This window comes from Pongo abelii, chromosome 13, assembly GCF_028885655.2.
Source record: "Pongo abelii isolate AG06213 chromosome 13, NHGRI_mPonAbe1-v2.0_pri, whole genome shotgun sequence".
Lineage (NCBI taxonomy): Eukaryota > Metazoa > Chordata > Mammalia > Primates > Hominidae > Pongo > Pongo abelii.
This window is the reverse complement of record NC_071998.2, coordinates 120203780-120221957: the sequence shown is the minus strand read 5'-3', so window position 1 is coordinate 120221957 and position 18178 is coordinate 120203780. Positions and strand designations below refer to the sequence as shown.

The 18178-nt window shown below is 52.6% G+C and overlaps 1 protein-coding gene and 1 long non-coding RNA gene across 5 annotated transcripts in view; one reads left to right on the top strand and one right to left on the bottom strand.

The window, feature by feature from the left end:
* LRRC8A (leucine rich repeat containing 8 VRAC subunit A) overlaps nt 1–18178 on the bottom strand; it is a 38173-nt gene that overhangs the window by 6919 nt on the left and 13076 nt on the right. For all 4 annotated transcript variants that reach the window (XM_002820281.5, XM_002820282.5, XM_054521174.2 and 1 more), the window contains one exon: nt 3022–5186. In XM_002820281.5, coding sequence (XP_002820327.1) covers nt 3022–5178 — 2157 coding nt within the window. In that variant the 5' untranslated portion in view covers nt 5179–5186. The remainder of the gene's footprint in view (nt 1–3021; nt 5187–18178) is intronic.
* On the top strand, nt 9340–18090 carry LOC129048099 (uncharacterized). Its single transcript, XR_008510150.2, has 3 exons — nt 9340–9945; nt 17154–17293; nt 17652–18090. It is a non-coding gene; the product is annotated as an uncharacterized LOC129048099 (long non-coding RNA).

Genomic DNA, 18178 nt, shown 5'->3' with positions numbered 1-18178 from the left:
TTCAGGGGCCTGTTCCTCTGTGTTCCCAGGGACCTGGTGCTCCAGCAGAGCACGTACGCACTGTGCTAACTCCCTCGTTACTTGGCCTTCTTCATCCCCGTGTCCCCGGAGCCTTGCTCCATAGCTGGATTCTGGCAGTGCTCAAAAAACATTTGCACAAAGGCCAGGCGAAGTGGCTCATGCCTGTAATACCAGCACTTCTGGCGGCTAAGGTGGGAGGCTTTGAGGCCAGGAGTTTAAGACCAGCCTGGAAAACACAGTGAGACCCTGTCTCTACCAAAAACAAACAAACAAACAAACAAAAAATCCAATTTGCACAAATCAGTAAACGAGTGAACGAATGAATACTGTCTTGTCAAGGCTTTCATTAGCAAGAGTATAAATCTGGAGAAACAGTACGCAAGGGCCTGGGCAGGCCACGCCCAGCCCTCCTGGTCACCACAGGCCAAGGTGGCTGAGAAGGAGCCGTCAAGCCCGAGTGAGGAGGAAGAGGGGCTCAGGCCTCCCACTCAGAATGAGGGGCCTGCCTGGGGTTGGCCCAAGTGAACTGTTTTCCCTGTTAAGGCTCTGGTGTTCCAGGGGGTGGGGACAGGATGTGATTAAGCCATGTGCTAAACAGCATGTCCAGAGGGTCTCCTTCCTCTGGGACAGCGTGCTTGCCGCCAGCTCCTTTCCTGAGGGGTGACCTCAGCCAGCAGGCACGACACTAACAGGCAAGCTTGGCGGGAGGAGCTGGGGGTGGGGGCAGGATGGGGAGCCAGGCTGGAGGCCTGAACCCTCCCCCAACCAGGAGGACAGCCCCAGCACAGCACCCGGGACAGGGCAGGCATGGCAGGAGCTGTGAGGAAGTCCCAGCTTATCAAGGGCAGCACTGTGCTACGGGGAAGCCACAGGGTCTCCCCCTCCATAGATTAAAGAAGGGCTGGGTTTGTTCTGTGCTTCCCAAATGTGGCTTCTCCCCAGGGGACTCCAGTTTTCCTATTCAGTGGGCCTGTCCCGAAACTGCAAGAGAAAACCCTGCCCTGGTCTACTCTCCCGCTGTGCTCAAGTCATAATATGGGGTGGCCGGAGATAAGGACTTGTCAAAATCCCTGATATATGTGGGTTGCAGGTTGCTCTGCAGTAAGAGAGCCCTGGGGAAGAGGGGAGGAAGGCTTCCAAGCCAGCAGGCATCTGGAGGGCCTGAAGCATCTAGTCTGAGTGATGCTGGAGAAGGTGTGTCCTGTCCTAGGGCCCGGGAGGACAGACAGGGCATTCCAGGGGCCACCTCCCTCCGTGCCCGAGGATGCTACAGACAGCTCCTGTTGGGAGGACTCAGCAGGTTGGTGGGAGGAGGACAGGTGCATCATGCCTGGCACAGGCTGAACACAGAGCAGGTACCCACAAAACCAACAGGGACTGCACCGTGGGGCTGCTGCATGGCAGATGCACCCAACAGCAACAACTGAACTAAGAAATGCGGGTTGCCACATGGAGGCTGCTGAGGGGAGGGTGCTTAGTGAAAATGCTCTATGAGCTGCACACTTTTTATATGCAGGAGTGGTTTTCCATTTGGCTCACTGCTGCTGGACCGCCCTGTAAGTAAGTTCCCCCAAATAAACCCCATGTTTCATTGGCTGGCTCCAGGGTTCTTCATTTTATTTTGAGACCGGGTCTCACTCTATTGCCCAGGCTGGAGTACAGTGGTACAACCATAGCTCACTGCAGTCTCCAACTCCTAGGCTGAAGCGATCCTGCCTCAGCCTCCCAAATAGCTGGGACTACAGGCACATGCCACCATGCCTGGATCATTTCTGTATTTTTGGTAGAGATGGGGTTACCCTATGTTGCCCAGGCTGGTCTCGAACTCCTGAGCTCAAGTGACCGTCCCACCTTGGCTTCCCTAAGTGCTCGGATTACAGGTGTGACCCACTGTGCCTGGTCAACTCCGGGTCTCTTCTTCAGCCTCCTGAACCTGGTGGCATCCCTAGTGAAGTTCACAAGGGCCTGGCACGACAGCTGCTACTGTGTCGGGGGCAGAAGGGTGGCTGGCTTGGCTCTCCCTTGTCTCCCAGCCCCTGGCCTCAGGCATCCTCCACCACATGTCTCACTACAGGAATCTCCACCTGGATGTGAGGCCCAGGAAGACCTGCAGGTCCCCAGGACGGGTGGAAGAGGGACGTTCCCCACAATGGCAGTGGCTGTTTCCATTTCAGAGGCCAGACCACAGAGCCACAGGAGTACCCAGCCCTCCATCCACACTGCCTGCCTCCACCAAGGGGCCCTTGGATGGGGGCTTCCCCAGCCAGGTAAGAGACTGGCACCCACAGACCACCAACAGCCTTGAAAGTATGTCGAAGGTGTGGCCTCCCAAACTCCCAGTGACAATGATTTGCACAATTTCCTTTTCAGAAAGGCAGGCAGTGACAAGCTAACCCCATCTCAGCCCAACTCTGCCTCTGACACCACCAAATGCAGCAGAGAAAGATGTGTGAGTGATGCTGGGAGCTGCAGAGACCATCCAAGGCTTCCCCTCAGCCAGCACTGGCCACCCACACAGTTTCTGTCATGGGTGGACCCGGATTGGCTCCTTGCCTCCAAATCCGACTGGGAACAAGCTGAGGAAGACACAAACTCCAGGCTAAGTCTTGACTCCCACCACCTGGCTTTGCGAGAGAACCCCCGGGGTTTGGACCTCCTGCCCATGCACATCCCTGCTGAAGAGGAACCCAGCTCAAGGTCACCTTGGGGGACAGACCTTGCCTGACCATGCAGTCTCTCCAGGCAGGAAAACTGCAACATTCTGGAGCAAAGACAGGCCCGGGGCCCAGAGATTCGGATTCAGCAGGCCTGGGATGGGGCCCAAGGAGTCTGTCTCTTGAACAGAGCTTCTGTCCTGGATGGTTCTGTAAACCCCAGGTAAGGACTCCACACTCAGGGGCATCGACGGTCCCAGGACACGGAGCCTGCCGAGCGCCCCACCACAGGCCCCAGCCAGGCCACCCGCCAGCCCACATGCAGAGCTGTGGCAGGGCCACTCACCCGGTTGGCCGTGATGGCCAGGTTCTGGAGGTTCTGCAGGAGGCCAATGTCAGCGGGGAGGAAGGTCAGGTTGTTGTGGCTGAGGTCCAGGTAGCGCAGCTTGCGGCAGTAGAAGAGCTGGGTGGGGATCTTCTCAATCTTGTTGCGGTTCAGGTAGAGGCGCTCCAGGTTGGTGAGGTTGCCGATCTGGATGGGGATGTAGGCGATGTGGTTGTACCACAGCTTAAGGCAGGTGAGGCGGTGCAGGTGCTGGAAGCTGATGATCTCCTCGATGGTCTTGAGGTTGTTGTCCTTGAGGTCAATCTCCTGCAGGTTGTGGAGGCTGAAGATGGAGTGGGGGATGCGCTCCAGGTCGCAGCGGATCAGCTCCAGCTCAGTCAGGTTCGCCATCTTCTTGAGGCTGTTGAGGACGATGAGCTTGGTGCCCTCATTGTTGATGGACAGCTTCTGCAGGTGCACGCCCACATCTGTGACCACCTGCGGCAGCTTGCTCAGGTTGCTCTTGAGCCTCAGCACCTTGAGGCGTTTGAGCTCCCGCAGCCCGTCGATGACAATGTAGCGGTTGTTCTCCGCGCTCAGGTTGCCCGTCAGGTGCAGCTCCTCCAGCGTCTTCAGGCTATAGATCCACAGCGGGATCTCCTTGATGTCGGTGAACTTGATGTGCAGCGCCCGCAGGTTCTCGCGCAGGAAGGCCAGCGCGGGCGCCTCAATCTTGGCCGCTGTGTGGTAGAGCCACAGCTCCTTGAGGCCCGTGAGCTGGGCAATGCTGGGCGGGATGGTCACGTCAGGGATCAGCTCCAGCTTCAGGACCTCCAGCTCCACCAGGTCAAACACAGTGTCAGGGATGCCACTGAGCATGAACAGGTGCAGCTCCAGCTTGTCCTGCGCATTCTTGGTGAGCCGCTGCCGGAGCTTGTCCAGCGTCCACTCGTTGTTGAGGTTCAGCTGCCGCAGCTTGTTCTCGCTCACTTCCGACAGGAAGACGGCGAAGCGCTTGGAGTAGAGCGGGTCGTATTGGTCAATGAGGTGCAGCATGAAGGCGAAGTCATTCTTGACGTCGGGGATGTCACTGTAGCTGCTCTCCTCGCGGATTGACTCGAACGAGTACTTCTTGAGGGAGCGCCGTAGCATCCACCACAGTGTGTACATGCAGATGAGGCCGTAGAAGATGACTAGGCTGATGTAGAAGGATGCCAGGATCTTGAAGAGTGTGGCCAGAGGGTGGGCACAGCGGTAGGTGCGGTAGCCCGTCAGGCTCTCAATGTCCACGGTGCAGTCCACGTCGAACTTGATGTTGTGCACGTAGTAGACGGTGTAGCAGATGATGAGGATGAACTTGATCACCTTGATGATGGTCTGCCGCATGTAGAGGCGGTACACGATGTCCCCCTCCTCCACATGGGTCCGGAACTTCTTCACCTTCTCAAACAGTGCCTTGGCCTGCTCCCCCTCCTTCTTGTCCAGCACACCCGTCTCTGAGCGGTCCACGATACCCTGCTCGATCCGTGACTTGGTCCGCTGTAGCATGGGCACGGTGGCCTCCACGTCCTCACTGACAGTCGATGACTTCTTGTCCATGGAGCCATTCATCTTGCTGAAGGCCGGCTTGGGGTCGCTCTCCTCCACCACTGTCTCCGACAGGGCCCTCGTGGTCCAGGGCGAGTCGAAGCACTTCAGCAGGATAGACACAAAGTGCTCCAGCTTCGAGCTGGTGCGTGGGAATTTGAACCAGAAGTTGCTGCAGGCCAGGAAGATGAGCGTGTGCAGAAGCACCAGGTAGGGGAAGTACTTGGCAAACCAGTGCAGCCGGTTCTCATAGCACACGGCGTCCACGTAGTTGTACTGGTGCCGGTCCAGGTCATACTTGATGCCTGTGGGGCCCGTGTCAGGGGTCGGCAGAATGGTGGAGTTGGGGTAGGTGGGCTCCGGGCCAGGGGCTGCCCAGCCCCGGAACGAGTCATTGCAGGAGTCCTTGGTGACCCACTTACAAGGCAGGCAGATCATCTTGTCTTGGGTGACCTGCAGCGTGCCCCCGAAGACGGCAATCATCAGCATGACGATAGAGATGTAGTCTGTAAACACATCCCACCACGGCTTCAGGATCCGGTATGCTGGCTGCGTGTCCGCAAAGTAGCGGAGCTCTGTCACTGGAATCATGGTTCAACCTAAAAGGGATCCATAGGAGGGGGTTAGCACAGGGTGGCCTGGCTTTCCTAGGACCCAGGGGTCAGGGGAAGAAGACAATGAAAATTCTTCCATTGTCCAAAATTCCACCTCAAATCTAGCTGGGAGCCAAAGCCTGCCCACTCCACGGGGCAGCCCACTTATCAGCCCTTCTGCAGAAAGCATGTGGTCACTTGGCTGGGAAACCACCCTGGGGGAGGCGGGCAGGCTCCCCATTTAATACACAGGAAGACTGAGCACAGTGAGATTAGACAGATCCCCGGTGCAGCCTCAGGGTTCTCTGCCCCATCCCTTGCATTCCAGTAAGAGCATTCGGGAACTCCTTTCTAAAGTCCATCTATTTAATGAACAGATTGACCAGAGGAACACATTTAAAACTCCCAGTTCACTGGGAACCAGCTGCTGTAAAGCTGCAGCAAAGGGCTGGAGGGATTCCTGCAAAATATGAGGAAAGAAAGCAATATGCAGAGGGGGCACAACATGAACTCACTTCCATAAAACAAAGAGCAAGGTTTAAAAATTCCACATGGTTCACGTCTGTAATCCCAGCACTTTGGGAGGCCGAGGTGGGTGGATCACCTGAGGTCAGAAGTTCAAGACCAGCCTGGCCAACATGGTGAAACTCCGTATCTACTAAAGATACAAAAGTTAGCCTGGCATAGTGGTGGGTGCCTGTAATCCCAGCTATTCGGGAGGCTGAGACAGGAGAATCACTTGAACCCGGGAGGTGGAGGTTGCAGTGAGCCGAGATTGTGCCATTGCACTCCAGCCTGGGCGACAAGAGTGAAACTCCAACTCAAAAAAAAAAAAAAAAAAAAAATTCCACATGGGGGCTGGCATGGTGGCTCATGCCTGTAATCCTAGCCTATAATCCCAGCATTTTGGGAGGATGAAGTGGGAGGATCGCTTGAGTCCAGGAGGTCGAAGCTGCAGTGAGCTATGACCCCATCACTGTACTCCAGCCTGGGCGACAGAGACCCTGCCTCAACAATAAAATTCCACATGTGCGTATAGTTATGTGTGTACAAGATTCTGAGAGCACTCGGAAGACCAAAGGTCACACAGTGGGTCTTAATGACAGGCTCCTAGGGGAGCGGCCTCAAGAGAGGGGATTAAGAATAAGGCTCTCCTCCCCCACAAACTGGGTGATCACAGAGAGGCCTTAATGTAAAATCATCTCTGGTTGCATGTGTATAAAGGAATGAAAAACAGCAGCAACAGCAGGCTCTCCCAGAGAGAGTCTAGTTTGACTACTATGGAGAGAAACTGGAAATCTGATTTTTCTTTTTTTTTTTGAGACGGAGTCTTGCTCTGTCGCCAGGCTGGAGTGCACTGGCATCATTTTGGCTCAATGCAACCTCTGCCTCCAGGGTTCAGGCGATTCTCCTGCCTTAGCCTCCCGAGTAGCTGGGACTACAGGCCTGCACCACCACACCCAGGTAATTTTTGTGTTTTTCAGTAGAGACGAGGTTTCACCATGTTGACCAGGATGGTCTCGATCTCTTTACCTCCTGATCCGCCTGCCTCAGCTTCCCAAAGTGCTGGGATTACAGGAGTGAGCCACCATGCCCAGCTGGGAACCTGATTTTTAACACATAACTTCGGTGACTCTAATGATTGGCCAAGCTTGGGAAACACTGGCTGAGAAGCCACATTAGGAAACGCAGGCTGTGCCACACAGGAGGCACGCAGCAAGATCTCTGTGAGAATGTCTCTCTGTGGCCATTCGTGGTCACACGGCCAAGGCTCGTTGTTCTTACAATGACAGACGTAAGGCGGTCACGGAGGGATAAGGTACTAGATGTTCCCTGGAGAACATACGGAAAATTGTAAAAAAGCATAGCAGCAAAAACAGAAGAATCCCCTTTACAGTCCCCACCAGGGTTACACACTGTTAACTTTTCACTGAATAATAACCTTCCAGTCCTTTCTGTGTATTTTAGAATTTTATAATTTTTATTTTAAGAGACTGGATCTTGCTCTGTTGCCCAAACTAGAGTGCAGTGGCGTGATCATGGCTCACTGCAGCCTCAACCTCCTGGTCAAGCAATCCTCCTACCTTAGCCTCCCCCAGGTAGCTGGGGCTACAGGTGTGTGCCACCATGCCTGGCTAATCTTTTTTTTTTTTTTTTTTTTTGAGACAGAGTCTTGCTCTGTTGCCTAGGCTGGAGTGCAGTGGCGTGATCTCGGCTCACTGCAAGCTCCGCCTCCCAGGTTCACGCCATTCTCCTGTCTCAGCCTTCCAAGTAGCTGGGACTACAGCCACCCGCCCACCACACCCGGCTAATTTTTTTTTGTATTTTTAGTAAAGACAGGGTTTTACCATGTTAGCCAGAATGGTCTCGTTCTCCTGACCTTGTGATCCGCCCGCCTTGGCCTCCCAAAGTACTGGGATTATAGGTGTGAACCACCGTGCCTGGCCCATGCCTGGCTAATTTTTAAAATTTTTTGTAGAGACAGGATCTCGCTATGTTGACCAAGTTGGTTTCGAACTCCTGGCCTCAAGCAATCCTCCGGCCTTGGCCTCCCAAAGTGTTGGGATTACACGAGTGAGGCACTGCACCCAGCCCTTTCTGTGTATTAGAATAAATTGTGCTTTTATTTATTTATTTATTTAGAGACAGAGTATCGCTCTGTCACCCAGGCTGGAGTGCAGTGGCACCATCTCGGCTCACCACAGCCTCCGCCTCCCGGGTTCACATGATTCTCCTGCCTCTGCCACCCAAGCAGCTGGGATTATAGGCACACGCTACCACGCCCAGCTAATTTTTGTATTTTCAGTAGAAACGGAATTTTGCCACGTTGGCCAGGCTGGTCTCGAACTCCTGACCTTAGGTGATCCAACTGCCTCGGCCTCCCCAAGTGCTGGGATTATAGGTGTGAGTCACCGTGCCTGGCCAAATTGTGCTTTTACTTTACTGTAACCCAGAACCTAGATTTTTATCTAAACAAAGTTTTAAATGCCTGTGTCAAATGTGTCTGTTTCTCTTAGGAGGTGAACAGGGGTGCCCAGATGATGGGTCACCTTTCTTTGATTACTGATGATGTTAATAACCAGAATAGTAACAAACTTTATTTTTTTTCTTTTTGAGACAGTCTCACTCTGTCACCCAGGCTGGGGTGCAGTGGCATGATCCTGGCTCACTGCAACCTCTGCCTCCTGGGTTTAAGTGATTCTCATGTTTCAGTCTCCCAAGTGGCTGGGATTACAGACGCCCGCCACCACATCCAGCTAATTTTTGTATTTTTAGTAGAGACGGGGTTTTGCCATGTTGGCCAGGCTGGTCTTGAATTCCTGGCCTCAACCAATCCACCTGCCTTGGCCTCCCAAAGTGTTGGGATTACAGGCGTGAGCCAACGTGCCCGGCCTAGTTATGAACTCTTTAAGAACAGCACCTCTCGGGCCAGGCGCAGAGGCTCACGCCTGTAATCCCAGCACTTTGGGAGGCCGAGGCGGGCAGATCACGAGGTCAGGAGATCGAGACCATCCTGGCTAACAAGGTGAAACCCCGTCTCTACTAAAAATACAAAAAAATTAGCCGGGCATAGTGGCAGGCGCCTGTAGTCCCAGCTGCTTGGAAGGCTGAGGCAGGAGAATGGTGTGAACCCGGGAAGCGGAGCTTGCAGTGAGCCGAGATCGCACCACTGCACTCCAACCTGGGTGACAGAGCGAGATGCCGTCTCAAAAAAAAAAAAAGAACAGCACCTCTCTGCAAATGCCAAACACTCCCCAGCCCCAATCTTTCTAGGCTATGCTGGATGGGGAGGACAGGAGGAAGGCAGAGCAGGACCCCATGTGAGGCAGGTGGAATGGGGCACTCAGCAAGGGTGATGATGGCCACAGCCAGTGCTGAGGGCCTGGAAGTGTGCCAGGCACCAGGCAGGCCTCCCCTGCAGGCCCTCCTAGGGTCATCCTTGATGCCCAAGAGGCCAGGCCTCTGTAGCCCCATCCCAGAGATGGGGGTGCTAAGGCTCAGGGAGGTGACATCACCTGCCAACATCACCCTGCTATTAAGTGGCAGAGTAAGAACAAACCCAGCAGGCCTGTCCCCCCACCACCAGGCTCAGGTCCTCGCCACCATGTGGGACTTGCCCTCTGCCTGCCCAAGGTCTCACCCAGGCGGTGCCAAGAGAAACGGGCCCGGGACTGCAGCTTCCCCGCCCCTCAGCATTACCAGCGCTCAGGTCACAAAGGGGCCAGCAGACACCACCGCCCGCCCTGGGCTGGCAGCTCCAGGCCAGAAGTCAGTCCTCCTAGTGATGCCAGGACTCACGGGCCAGGGCAAGCACCCGCCCCACAGGAAGGCCCGGGCCCTCTAATGACCAGCTGGGTCCACGCACCACCTACACTGCTGGGAAAGGAAGTGGCACTGGGAGAGCTTCTGAATCACACAGCTGCCTCCATTGAGACACGTGGACACCTGGCGTCCCCATCCAGGGCCAGGACCTAAAGACTGGGGAGCAGAAGCGGGAGGAGAGGAGCCCGGTGCGTGCAGCAGCCTGCCTGCCCCCGAGTCTGGAATGAGACAGCCAGGGCGGGCGCGGCTGTTTGAGCAGGCAGGATGTGGTGACAATGATACTGCAACACCTCCCTCGTGTTCAGGGAGTGGGGTGTGTTCGCTCATAGAAACACCTGCTTCCTCTGCAAGGAGCCGCCCCAGCCCCGCCGACCTGGAGCTTGTCTGCGCCACCCAGACTCCTCCTTCTGAGGCACGAAGTGTTCCCAGCTCAGTCACACAGGTGAGGGAAACTGAGGCTCAGAGGCAAAACCACCTGCCCAAGGCAGGAAACACCATCCCAATCAGGTCTGATTCTGACTAACCGCCCCAACTCTGCGCTTGGTCTGGGAACATCCAGACTCTGCTCAGCCCTTGGCTAGGTCCAGCGAGGGCAAAAAAAAAAAAAAAATGATCAAGGTGGGACTTCTGCTTCAGGTTCCTCTCTCCAGTTTGAGTGTGTCTGGGGAGTGGAGGAGGGCCCAGAGCTCCAATGGCAGAGCCTGGGGGTTGGCTGCAGAACTGAGAAGGGCCTGGACTGGAGTCTCTCGCAGGCCTGGCCCAACTGGTGCCTGGGCCTACCCTGGTGAGGGTAACCTGTCTGGAGGGGTCACCCCCAGCTGCACCCGTTTCCTTGTCCTCTGCTGTGTGATTCTGGACAAGTCACTGCCCCTTTCTGATGGGCCTTTGGGGGAGATCAGGAAAGAGGGTGCAGGCACCAAATCCAGGGTTGAGTTCCCAAGGGTGTGGGGAAAGGAGCCCCACCCCAACAAGAGCCAGCTGGGTGGTCAGAGCCACCTGCCTGCCCCCTGCAGGGGCGGGCTCCCTCCCACGCAGCTCTTGCCGAGGATGAAGAGGGGAAGCCAGCATCAAGGTGTGGGCCTGGACTCTTGGCAGCCTCTCTGTGGGACCTTGGACAAGCTCCTCACTGCTTGCAGCCTCTGTTTCTTCACATACATGATGGGCATGATACCACGCAGGGCTGCTGGGAGGAGGCCACAGAAATTATTTTAATTAAATGGGACGGGGTCTTGCTATGTTGCCCAGGCTGGTCTCAAACTCCTGGCCTTAAGCAATCCTCCTGCTTCGGCCTCCAGAGTAGCTGGACTGTAGGCATGCAGCACCACACTGGGCTAAAAAAAAATTTTTTTTTGAGGCAGAGTCTCACACTATCGCCAGGCTGGGGTGCAGTGGCACCATCTGGGCTCACTGCAATCTCCACCTCCCGGGTTCGAATGATTCCCCTGTCTCAGCCTCCCGAGTAGCTGGCACTACAGGCACGCCACCACCACGCCCAGCTAATTTTTCGTATTTTAGTCAAGACGGGGTTTCACCCCATTGGCCAGGATGGTTTCTGTCTCCTGACCTCATGATCCACCCGCCTTGGCCTCCCAAAGCGCTGGGATTACAGGCGTGAGCCACTGTGCCCGGTCTGTTTTTTTCTGAGATGGAGTTTTGCTCTATCGCCCAGGCTGGAGTGCAGTGGCATGATCTCGGCTCACCGCAACCTCCACCTCTCGAGTTCAAGCGATTCTCCGGCCTCTGCCTCCGGAGTAGCTGGGATTACAGGCGTGCACCACCATGCCCAGATAATTTTTATATTTTTAGTAGAGACAGGGTTTTACCATGTTGGTCAGGCTGGTCTCGAGCTCCTGACCTCGTGATCTGCCCACCTCAGCTTTCCAAAGTGCAGGGATTACAGGTGTGAGCCACTGCGCTGGGCCTCACACTGGACTAATTAAAAAAAAAAAAATTTAGAGATGGGGTCTTGCTATGTTGCCCATTTGGCCTCGAACTCCTGAACTTGAGTGATCCTCCCACCTCAGCCTCCTAAGTAGCTGGGACTACGGGCATGAGCTACTGCACCCAGCAAGTCTTGGGAACTAAATGCTTTTATTTTTATTTTTATTTTGAGACAGAGTCTCAATCTGTCACCCAGGCTGGAGCAGTGGCATGATCTCAGCTCACTGCAACCTGTGCCTCCTGGGTTCAAACGATTCTCCTCCCTCAGTCTCCCGAGTAGCTAGGATTACAAGTGCCCACCACCATGCCCGGCTAATTTTTGTATTTTAGTAGGGACAGGGTTTCACCATGTTGGTTAGGCTGGTCTCGAACTCCTGACCTCAAGCGATCTGCCCACCGCAGCTTCCCAAAGTGCTGGGATTACAGGCGTGAGCCACTGCGTCCAGCCCCCAAATGCTTTTAAAGTGCTTTGTGCAGAGTGGGGTGCAGTCAGCCCAGGCTGGTATAATCTTTCTTCCACCTCCTCAGCACCTAGTGAAGCCAGATTCTCTTTGAGGACAAGAGTCAATTGTTAGGACTCGATACACTCAGAGTCTCTCCCAGAGAGCGCCTGAAAGGGGACAAGGTGGGGTGGAGCGCTGCAGGGCGTGGGCCCCAGGTGTGGTGGAGAGGCCGGCAGCAGTTTCAGGTGGATGTGGGTTGGGGCTGGGGTAGGGGAGGCAGCTAAAGCCAGGCAGTCTGGGCCCTTCCTTTCCCTGCCCAGCCCTGAGGAATCCCCACAGGGAGGGGCCCAGTGCAAGGACCCGCCCAGGAGCTCAGGACTGCAGATGACCAGATACCCACAAGAGAGCAGTTCCGGTTCAGAAACAGACAACCAAGGCCAAGGCCAGATTCTCCCCCGCACCAAGCCAGGAGGTCCCCATTGTTTCCAGGTCCATTTTTTTTCCCTCAATTTTTTTAGACTGTCATAAAACACACGTAACTGAAAATGTACCATCTTACCCATGTTCAAGGGTGCAGTTCAGTGGCATGAAGCACATTCACTGTTGTGCAACCATCACCACCAGACACAGAACTCTCTTCATCTCGTCAAACTGAAACCCACACCCCTTAAACACGACACCCCTTCCACTCACCGCCTCCAAGTACTCCATCCCACTTCCTCTCTCTGTCAATCTGACTCCTCTAGGGACCTCGTGTAAGTGGAATCATAAGGTATTTGTCCTTTTGTGACGGGCTGTATCACTTAACATAATGTCCTCAAGGCTCACCACGTTCTAACACATATGAGAATGTCCTTTTGTTAAGGCTTTTTTTTTTTAAGGTGTCCATTTTATAACCACGGAAACCGGCTCGGAGACAGAAGTCTTCTGCCCAACTTCATACTGCCTGTAAGTGACAGAGGTGGCGTTCGAACCTGGATTTACAGTGGGCCCAGACAGGCAGCACCTCCAGGGTGGGTCATTCAGATGGAGCAGACCCCACCAAGAGCCCTTCTTGGGGTGCACCTGGGTGTGGTCAGAAATGCCCCGGAAGGGAAGGGAGCCTTTGAGGCGTGGGGTAGGGGTGGCTGGGCTATCTCTGCCTTACGGAAAGTGCCCTTGCTTATCCTCCCTGTGCTCGGCCCTCTCAGCTGGCACTGCATCCTGGCGGAGCTGTGGAACAGCTTCTCTCCCAGGGCCTCAGTTTCCCTGTCTAGAAAGGAGCAGCAAACCTGTTAAAGATGTGTCCATGTTGTGTAAAAAATAGGCCAAGGGGTGGGTGGGCCCAGGCCTCTGCCCAGCCTGGACTCCTCCTTCCCCCTCATCTGCCCACCCCTGCGTCAGACTGCTGGGCTGTGACTGCAGAGCTGCCACCGCCATCACAGACACCCCTTGTCCTGACTGTTCTGGCCTCCAGCTGGCAGAGAGGGAGGGGGCTATCCAGAAGCCAGGACGCCTTCCCCTCTCAGCACCTTGGTTCCCCATTGTAACAAGGGGGAAGGTGACAAATGCCCTGCAGGCTCTTAGGACTATCATGAAGATCACAGAAATGAGGCTTCCCAAACTACCTGTGTGAGAGCCCAGGTCAGTGGAGAGCAAGCCTACATGAGCTTGGAGGAAAGGGCTGGGCCAGGGCCAGCCTGGCTCTGCTACTTGTGATGGTGGGCAGGTGACTTCACCTCTCTGAGCCTTAGTTACCCCATCTTTGAATGGGGCTAAAGATAGGCCCTGCCTCAGAGGGCTGCTAAAAGGCCAGGGCCTGAAATATTCAACACATCCAATGTGCCAGGGCCAGCCAGAGCCTGCGGGTGGATGTGAACAGGAAGTGGAGAGCAAAATAGGCCTGGCCTGGCCCTGCTAGAGCAACCCTGACTTCAGGAGACACCTGGTGAGTGAATGAAAAGTGCATTCGAGAGTTAAGTTGGGAAATGGAAGAAGGAAAACCATCAGAGGGCTCCAGGACACCTGGTAAAGAGACAGGCGGGGCATGGCACGCAGTAGGTGGACAATAAGCACACCCTGGTTAAAGAAGCTACTAGATCAACTACTTGGGAGGCTGAGGCAGGAGAATCGCTTGAACTCGGGAGGCAGAGGTTGTGGTGAGCTGAGATCATGTCATTGCACTCCAGCCTGGGCAACAAGAAGAGTGAAACTCTGTCTCAAAAAAAAAAAAGAAGCTACCAGAGGCCAGACGCAGTGGCTCACACCTGTAATCCCAGCACTTTGGGAGGTCGAGGCAGGAGAATCACTTGAGCTCAGGAGTTCGAGACCAGCCTGGGCAACATAGCAAGATCCCATTTCTACCAAAAAATTAGCAGTGCATGTAGTTCTACCCACTCAGGAGGCTGCAGTGGGAATACTGCTTGAGCCCGGGAGGTCAAGGCTGCAGTCAGCTATGATTGCACCACTGCACTCCAGCCTGGGTGACAGAGAACCTGTCTCAAAAAAAAAAAGAAGCCATGAGAATGCAGTGACAGGGTCTGTTCAGTGGAATAAGTAGCTCTTCACATACTGCCATTTTGGACAAAAGCAAGATACAAAATAATAAACAGTTGGGCGTGGTCGCTCACGCCTGTAATCCTAGCACTTTGGGAGGCCGAGTTGGGCAGATCACTTGAGGTCAGGAGTTTGAGACCAGCCGGGCCAACATAGTGAAACCCCATCTCTCCTAAAAATACAAAAATCAGCCGGGCATGGTGGCACACACCTGTGATCCCAGCTACCCAAGAGGCTGAGGCAGGAGAATTGCTTGAACCCAGGTGGTGGAGGTTGCAGTGAGCTAAGATCGCACCACTGCCCTCCAGCCTGGGCGACAGAGCAAGACTCCGTCTCAAAAACAAACAAACAAAAACTTACTAAATGATCAGATAAGGGAATACTATGCAATCCCAAAAGTGCATTAGAACAAAACACTTGATAACAAGAGGAAATGTTCAAAGTATGTTAAATCTAAAAAGTAGGTAACCCCTCTGCCATAAATTACACACACAAACACTGAACAGTCTTAGAAGTGAGATTAGACTGCTGTTTATTATCCTTTTTCACCCCAAACTTATCTGTTTTTTTTTTTTTTGAGACAGTCTCACTCTGTCATCCAAGCTGGAGTGCAATGTCGCGAGCCACTGCCCCTGCCCTCTATTTTTTTATTATAACCACTTGTTACTCATAATTAAGAAAAAAGATTATTTTGCCAGGCACGGAGGTGCATGCCTGTAATCCCAGCACTCTGGAAGGCCGAGGTGGGAGGATCAGCTGAGGTCAGGAGTTTGAGACCAGCCTGACTAACATGGTGAAACCCCATCTCTACTAAATACAAAAAATTAGCCAGGCATGGTGCAGGGCACCTGTAATCCCAGCTACTTGGAAGGCTGAGGCAGGACAATCGCTTGAACCCAGGAGGTGGAGATTGCAGTGAGCCGAGATCGCGCCATTGCACCCCAGCCTGGGCAACAAGAATAAAACTGTCTCAAAAAAAAAAAATTTTTTTTTAAATCACTATCTCAAAGGATCAAGAATAGCTAAGACAGGCCGTGTGCTGTGGCTCACGTCTGTAATCCCAGCACTTGAGGAGGCTGAGGTGGGCGGATCACCTCAGGAGTCTGAGACCAGCCTGGCCAAGATGGCGAAATCCTGTCTCTACTAAAAATATAAAAAATTAGCCAGGTGTGGTGGAGGCACCTGTAATCCCAGCTACTCGGGAGGCTGAGGCAGGAGAATTGCTTGAGCCAGGGAGGTGGAGGCTACAGTGGGCCGAGATCTCCAGTCTGAGCAACAAGAGCAAAACTCTGTCTCAAAAAGAAAAGAAAAGTCAGAGACTATCTTAATGTCATTAAGACAGGAATATCTTACCACAAAATGTATAAATCCTTATAGGAAACGTAATGTATTGATCACATTAAAGTTAAAACATACATCGAAAGTTATAATAATAAGTGAAAAGAAGCCACAGACTAGGAAGAGTTATTTCCAAAGTTTAAAACTACCAAAAGATTAATATCCAGAATACAGCCGGGCACAATTGCTCACGCCTGTAATCCCAGCACTTAGGGAGGCTGAGGCAGGTGGATCATTTGAGGTAAGGAGTTCGACACCAGCCTGGCCAACATGCTGAAACCCCATCTCTACTAAAAATACAAAAAAATTAGCCGGGCCTGGTGGCACATGCCTGTAGTCCCAGCTACCCAGGAGGCTGAGGCAGGAGAATCCCTTGAACTCAGGAGGTGGAAGTTGCAGTGAGCAGAGATTGTACCACTGCACTCCAGCATGGGTGACAGAGCAAGACTCTGGCTCAAAAATAAATAAATAAATAAATAAATAAGAAAAGATTAGTATCTAGAATAAATACAGAAATCCCGCATAAATAAGACAAAAACAATCCAGTGAGGGGAAATGGCAAAATATATGCATAGGCAACTCACAGAGGAAAAATGCAAATGGAACTAATGTATGAAATAATTCTTAGCCTTGCTAGTAATCAAGGAATATAAATTAAAACAATCACATATCATTTCACTCCCCCAATTGGCAAAAATTGTGAACTCTTAGAGAAGGTAGGATGCACATACTCTACAACCCAGCAACTCCTCTCCTCATTATTTATGCATCTTAGAGAGCTACTCCACACGTAAGTGAGAAACCACACACAAGGATGCTCACTGAAGAATTGTTTGTAATAGCAAAAAATCAGAAATGACCCATATGTTCATCAACAGGAGAAAGGATACGTTGTTCTAATCATACAATGGAAATGCTTTAAATCAATTAAAGTTAATGAACTGTAGCAACATGTATCAACACGGACAAACCTCAGAAGCAATGTTGATCCAAAAAACAAATTGTAGATGATGCATACGTTATATAAGGTTTTCTACAAGGTGTATACCCAAGTATACCAAAGATACAAAAGCATGCATGGAAAGTCTCCAAACCAAGATAATGATTGTATCTAGGGAGGGAAGAAAATGGGGAAGGGACTTCAACTGTGCTTGGAATATTTTACTTAAGTGCCTGCGCACATTCAAGTGTGGGCGTGCCTGCATGTGTGTGAGCGGTATATGTGTGTGTGTGTGTGTGTATGTGTGTATCTGAAACAATTACTGCAAAACATTCAAGTCTGACAAAGCTGAGTTCTTGATACGGATGTATCTGTTCTAGTTTTTATACTTTTCTTAAACGATTTCATCACACAAAACTCACCAAAACAATCATGCATTCTTACCCTGCACAGCCAGTGCTCTCCCCAACCTCACACAGGCGAAGGCTCAGCAGGGAGCAGCAGCTACTGTATCTTACCAGGTTACCAGAGCAGCAGAGGCAGCTCCTCCTTCCAGGTGCTGCTCCTCGGCCCCTGAGGACCCTGCAGAACTCGTAAGCACTCCCTATCTGGTCCTGCCCTGCCCCCAGGGAGATGTAGAAGTGGGCATCATGCAGAACAGACCCTTCCCACAAGGCAGCTCAAGCAGGTGCCTTGGACAAATGGGACCAGGTTCCTGGCCAGGGCCAGGGCATCTCTGTGCCTGGGGGTTAAATGAGTAACCCAGAGAGCCCCAGCCTTCCCTCAGGCACAGGTGGATCTCAGGGAGCAGAGAGAGCAAGGACTTGGAGTTTGGGACATGTAGGTTCAAATCCAGCTCCAGCAAGAAATAATTCTGTGACCCCAGGCAAATTGTTTAGCCTAAGCCTCTGCTTTTACAACTTTTTAAATTTTATTTTATCTTGGAGACAGAGTCTTGCTTCGCTCCGTGGCCCAGGCTGGAGTGCAGTGGCACAGTCTTGGCTCACTGCAACCTCCACCTCCCGGGTTCAAGTGATTCTCCTACCTCAGCCTCCCGAGCTTCTACAACTTTAAATCAGGAATAATGCCACCTTCCTTGTAGACGTGTATGCAGTGACCCCAAAGACGTCTAACAGATATTAAGCATAAAAGAATATTGCTGAGCAGTATATAAAATGTGTTTTCTGTGAAAGAAGCCTGTCATAAAAGGCAAATACTTCGATTTCACTTCTTCACATAAGTGAATAGACAGAAAGCAGAAGGGATACCAGGGCCTGGGGGAGCAGGAAATGGGGAGTGAGCGTTTAATGGGTGCAGAGAGTTTCAGTTTTGCAAGATGAAAACAGCTCTGGAGATGGCTGTAGTGATGGATGCACAATATGAATGTACTTAATACCATTGAAGTGTACACTTACAAATGGTTAAGATGGTAAATTTTCTGTCATGTGTATTTTACCACAATAAAAAAAAATTAGGAA